The sequence below is a fragment of the Semicossyphus pulcher genome, unplaced genomic scaffold (genome assembly GCF_022749685.1).
Source record: "Semicossyphus pulcher isolate SPU_LCO1_2020_fin unplaced genomic scaffold, fSemPul1.0.p SCAF_14, whole genome shotgun sequence".
Taxonomy (NCBI): Eukaryota; Metazoa; Chordata; class Actinopteri; order Labriformes; family Labridae; genus Semicossyphus; species Semicossyphus pulcher.
This window is the reverse complement of record NW_027211648.1, coordinates 18041298-18047297: the sequence shown is the minus strand read 5'-3', so window position 1 is coordinate 18047297 and position 6000 is coordinate 18041298. Positions and strand designations below refer to the sequence as shown.

Below are 6000 nucleotides of genomic sequence, written 5' to 3'. Positions count from 1 at the left end.
AAGTAATCTGTCAGTTTTATGGTTCTTTCTGGTTTCTATCTGTATCAGTGATTACAGAGAGTCTGCAACCTCAGCTGAGCTCTGCCTGTAAGTCAGTGTCACATTTAATGTTGAATCCAGTGTCAATCTTTCTATAGGACAAAACAAAAATAGTTCAAAATAGGTTCACTGTATTAAATCTTTTAGTCAATAAGTAAATGCTTAATGCAATCTTTCCTTTTCTCCTGCAGCACTTGTCCATCTCCAATGGCAACATCCAGGTAGATGCTTCCTTCATGCAAACCCTGTGGAACGTGCATCCCATCTGCTCGGGTAGCAACATAGAAGAAGGTAAAGAGCAGTGGTGACTTTGGCAGCTGTTTTAGATTCAGTCTTAGTCTTCAGACGAAAATGCTTTTTAGTTTTAGTCACATTTTAGTCATTTTTAACCTTTTTATTCTCTCTTATTCGTTTTAGTCAATAAAAAGCTTTCTCTCTTGAGGAAATATGACCCCCCTTCCAGTCTCCCTCTTCTCCTTTTTACCTGTTTGCTGCAGGTAAAATTAAGACTTTAAATTTCAGCAGATCATCCAGACAGTAAAAGAACCATGAGGACACAGCATTTTAAGATTACTTTTTATCATCGCTTCTTATTTAAACAGTCTGACTGAAGCAGACAGCCGACGATCTTGTCAAATCACACATAAAACACCCCTTCTTCTGTGAGCGTGCACAGAGCCTGAAGCAGAAAGCCTGGGTTAACAGAGAAAGTCCACAACCACCTTCGTGATACCTGTTATCTCTAACCGGGTTACCCAGTTACAGGGATGAGTTGCTTGTATTTTGAGAGACAGATAAGACGCACAGTGGGGGAAAATGTGCATTATAAATGTCCGACAGCACACGACAAACATTTTAGTCCCGTCTTGTCTCGTTAACTAATATGAAACATACGTGTTGTCAGAGTATTTATTATCAACAATCTATTTTTAGCTCGAAAAAAGATTATTGACGAACATCAGTATTTATGTTAACAGAATTAAAACAGGTAAAGACTGCAAGCAAAACCCCAGACACTATTTTCTTCATAGTTTTATATTAAAAATGCAGAGTAAAAAGAAGCAGGTGTGGGCTGTTAGATGAATGGAAATTTTGTTTCATATCTAAAGATAGGTGCAAGTTTCCACTAATTAGTCAAGGAAAGACGTGTATTCACAGAGGAGGCAAAAGCAGCAACAAAACACAAGACAACATCTAAATCTTCTGTCCTTCCTCCTCCAATAGGCTACCTGTTGGGCGGTCATGTGATGCGGCTCTTCCACGGACATGACGAGGTTGTGGCCATCCCCGGATCAGACCAGAGTGAAGAGCAGCAGAGGTGTGAAACACAGCAAAAACTAGATTACACTGCAGCATTAGGGGTCACACTTCAGGCGGTTATGTAGCACATGAGAAGCTAACTGACCTGTGAGTTAGCTCCAAACTTACCTCATAAATGATGCCTCTGACCGGCGTGACATTCGGCCCCCCGGGGAGCCAAAATGGCTGCTGCGTTATTTTTAACTCCAGTGTAGCTGCCTGGTGCCAGCGCAGATCCAGCAGGCCGCAGAAAAATGGCACACAGGGCTTGAAGTGGGTCAATACAGCGGGCAAGGCCTGTTCACACTCAGCATGAGCCAAGAGATGTGTCTCACTCCTGGGCACAAACACACGTACACACATGGCGTCTATTTTTAGAACAGAGCACGGCCGATATAGAGGCGGGATTTATTTCCAGCCTGGGTTTTTCTCCTACTGTTGTCCTTGAACATGACATCACAAGCATCTTAGAGCTCTGTAATTTTTTTGAGGCGGATCAGACACACTCCAAGCTGTCACTGCGGGGGGGCGATGAGCGATTTCTTTTATCATCGGACCCAGTCACCCATATCGCTGATAGACAGTGTAGCTGTGGGTTATCAGGGCGCACACGTCTCTGTTTGAAGGATGTGACGCTGTGTTCGGCAGAGTAAACACAGCCCCAGCTTCGGTGTGTGTGTGTGCTTGTCTGAGTCGAACGTCCTTGCAGTGAATATCAGTGTGACGAATTGAGAGCGCACAGGTGCTGTTGGACTCAGCCGGGATGTATGACCTTGACAGCATCAGCGGTGTCTAGACAGTTAAAGCATCCACAGACAGACCACCCACTCATTCTTCTCTTGCATCCCCCAGGATAGTCAACTATGAGACGGGTAAAGCCGGTGCCAAGGCCAGGTCCTTGTGGAGGCTGGAGCCACTTCGAATCAGGTGGGCGGTGATTCGCACAATCTGATTTCTTCTCCCGTCCTTCCTCTTTCTAACTTCCCTGTTTCACTTTTTTATTCTTTTGTTTTCTGCTGTTCTCCGTTTTGTTCCATCCCACCTGTTTCTATCTCTTCTCACTGCCCCCATTCATCCTTTTCCCTATGATTTAATGCTGCACAGTCTCTTTATTCCTCTGTCTCCCTCCCTTTATTCTCTCTCCTTCCCTCCCTCTCCCTTTCTCCTCTAACTCTTGATCCTGGCTATTCCACAGCCCCACAGGGATGCAGCCTTTCCTGTTTTTCCATTCCACTTGTGTCAATCGTAATATTTGTCACATCTCCTCTTCCTTTGACCCCGGTTTGTTTTGTGTTTCCTGCACAGAAACAAAGAGCATAATTAGAGAGATGTTTTCAGCTAATTATTCCACCGCATGGCACGATTTGTAATTGACAGCTGGCAGCAACGTTTAGATCACCTAATTAACAGATATTAGCCTTCCAGGGCTTTTTCCTCCTAGTATTTTTCACATCTTCTTCAATTTTCATGTGTGACGTGTGACCTTGACAGCTGGAGCGGGAGCCACATCCGCTGGGGGCAGCCCTTCCGACTGCGGCACCTGACCACGGGTCACTACTTAGCGCTGACGGAGGACAGGGGGCTGGTGCTGCAGGACCGGGAGAGGTCTGACACCATCGCTACCGCCTTCTGCTTCAGAGCCTCGAAGGTTAACGCACACACAGAAACAACAGCACGAGACGTATTCACCTGACTCCCCCGCTGTTCTTCAAGGTGACCTGTGTCACATGGGAAAAACTACACACACGGTCATTAAGCATTCACAAAGGATCACCTTTAAACCTTTATAAATGAACCGCCCACTCCCGCTCAGACTGGAAAATCACCATTTGGTCAAGGACAATGAAAATTACAAGAATTATTGGAGCAGCGAACGCAGCGCCACTTTAGAGGTTAATTTAGCTGAACTTGCAGAGTCCGACTGCTCCAATCATTTCGCCTTACTCTGGGTAATGGAGTTTCTAGATGTGGCCGGTGATTGTGTGCCAATTAGTGACCCTTCCTATGTGGCTTTAACGCATGTATTATAGAATATAAGTGAGGTAATTCATCACTAAAGACCTGGTGTCGATTATGGGTTCATCCTAATAGCTACACAAATACAATCATCTCGCTGTGATGGATGGAGCCGTACGCAGCAGATGCAGCCGACATTTGGTTGGTGGTTGATTAAGAACAAATCTGCATACTGACAGCTTTGACATCTTTACTTTCTCCTTTTCCCTGCGCAGGAGAAGCTGGAGCAGAGCCCCAAGCGGGACATCGAGGGCATGGGGGTGGCGGAGATTAAATACGGGGACTCGCTCTGCTTCATCATGCACGTGGCCACGGGACTGTGGCTCTCCTACCAGGCGCCCGATGTCAAATCTGTCCGCCTGGGTCCTCTCAAGAGACGAGTGAGCGGACATGAACACACACATTGTTGTTGTGTTTGGAGGGATATCATATTGAAACACAAGCTAAATGAATACATAAATGAGATTCCTTTGAGCGGATAATTATTTTGAGTTGATTGAGTTAGGATGATTGTCTGTTATTTTGTATCTCTGGCTCCACTAAATAGAAACTGTGCCCCTTGGCTACTGTGGCAGAAGTGATGGGGTGCGTGTGATGGTGTGTCCTGCATGTAAACACAGCCAGGTAGCCTGTAGAGCCAGCACCTGTGTCCCAGACATTGTAGCCGAGTGCTGGCCGAGGATGGCTGTAAACTTTCTCTCAATTAAACTGCTTCCTCCGTCCTTCTTTTTTTCCCTTCATCGTCTTTCTCTTAAGGCGTGCCTACACTCTGAAGGTCACATGGATGACGGATTGACCCTCCAGCGCTGTCAACACGAGGAGTCCCGTGCCGCACGAATCATCCGCAACACAACGTTACTCTTTAACCGCTTCATCAGGTACGCCAAACATCTCAGTAACACAGCCATTCCTCACGGAAAAAGTGACGTGATCGCACAAATTGCCCAATTAAACCGAATTACCCTCCACGTTTGTCTTGAGCCACATTAAAATGGTAATCTGCAGAATGTCCTGTCACTGCTACAAGTTGCGTAAGCGCCGCACTCATGTTTGCAGAGCATAATTAATCAACATGATACAACAAAAAATCCCCACATCGACAAATTAGAGACGAAGCTTTAAAAACAGACGTCTCAAACCCTCGCGGACTCTCGCACAGTCCACACAATCGTGATGTAACGTCCCTCCAGATTGTGAGCGCGCTCAGTGGAGAGTTCAGCTCCGGGGCTGTGAGTTTTGACTGAGTGGGGTGCCAAAGCCCCAGACAGCTCACTCAGTGATCCACTCATGCGTCTCCAAAAAGGCAAACATTGCAGCACCGTCACCGCTACGCACGGCGGCCTGTGAAAAAAAAGAAAACCTGCGGAGCACATAAGTGAATGCATCCTCTACCCTTATTTGTTATCAAACGGCCTGCTGTCCCACGGGTCGGGCTCCGGGCCAATCACGCCGGGAACATGTGAGAGTCTGTCTGCCTCCCCCGCGGCTGTGACACACACATCTCCCCGCTCCCCTCCCCATGCGTACGACAGGAGCTATTTTTAGCTCTCCAGCGGAAATCAGCATTTCAGCTTGGATGAACCTGTGGGCTAAACATTGTGTTAGTCATCACAGCCTCTCCTTAAGTCTGCTCAGCTGCTCCATTAGAGCGTCTTCACCAGGAGGAGCTGCGTTTGTGATGAATGGGAGTAATCTGAAAACCAAACATGAACACAAGCATCATAATTCGGGTCTGCCGTTGTATCTGAATGAATTATTTTGCGCTCTCTCTCTCTGTCTCTGTCTCTGTCTCCCCCCCTCCTAGAGATCTGGATTGTCTGGGTGTTAAGAATAGGGCACTGCTTGCGCTACCTGTCGAGGAGGTGCTCCAAACCCTCAATGACCTCATCGCGTATTTCCAGCTCCCTGATGCAGAGCTGGAGCACGAAGAGAGGCAGATCAAGCTGCGCTCGCTCAAGAACCGGCAGAACCTCTTCAAACAGGAAGTGAGTTTCTCCATTGAGGAAGCATCAATTAATAACTCTGGAGCTGCTCTGCAGTGCAGCAAAATATTAACTCCCATCCCACCCGCCCACCAGTCAGAGTGAAGATTTTGACTTGTGATTGAGGCAATTCTAGTAAGTGACTGCACACATGAGAGCAGCGGCAAATTTGCACAAGACAAAGTGTGTGAAAGGCCAAAGGAATTGATTCTTTGTGGTGTGTTTCAATGCCATCTTGTATTTGGAGGCATTGCCTTTGGAGGTGTCAGCAGTTTTGCTGTTATAAGTTTTCCCCAGGCTGGCACGAATGCACTGAAGCTTTCTGCTAAGCCTCGAGGACCTAAATTGCTTTCATCAATTACGAAATGTCAGCCGCCTTACGGAGGGCCGCTATGATGTCAACTATTAAAACCTCCCCTGCACCCCAACAGGCTGCAACAAAGTGTTTCCCCAAGCCAACATACATGAGTCTGAATTAACTAAATGAATACACATTGCATAATTGGTTGTCAAATGATGCATATTTCAGCATCATCTTTCATCTTTATTTACCTGGCTTTCTCTGACTGTATACTGAAATAGCCCGCATCTGCACCGCCCCTTACGTATATAATTCATGTAGAAGGTCAATTTGTCACGGCAGGCAGCTGACTCATGAATTTCG

At 46.6% G+C, this 6000-nt stretch overlaps 1 protein-coding gene across 1 annotated transcript in view; it reads left to right on the top strand.

Annotated features, from left to right (window-relative positions):
- Positions 1–290: 290 nt before the first annotated feature.
- LOC138590857 (ryanodine receptor 3-like) overlaps positions 291–6000 on the top strand; it is an 80690-nt gene continuing 74980 nt past the window's right edge. The window contains exons 1-7 of the mRNA XM_069661260.1: positions 291–330; positions 1264–1357; positions 2191–2265; positions 2830–2986; positions 3570–3734; positions 4111–4232; positions 5159–5339. Coding sequence (XP_069517361.1) covers positions 1287–1357; positions 2191–2265; positions 2830–2986; positions 3570–3734; positions 4111–4232; positions 5159–5339 — 771 coding nt within the window. The 5' untranslated portion in view covers positions 291–330; positions 1264–1286. The remainder of the gene's footprint in view (positions 331–1263; positions 1358–2190; positions 2266–2829; positions 2987–3569; positions 3735–4110; positions 4233–5158; positions 5340–6000) is intronic.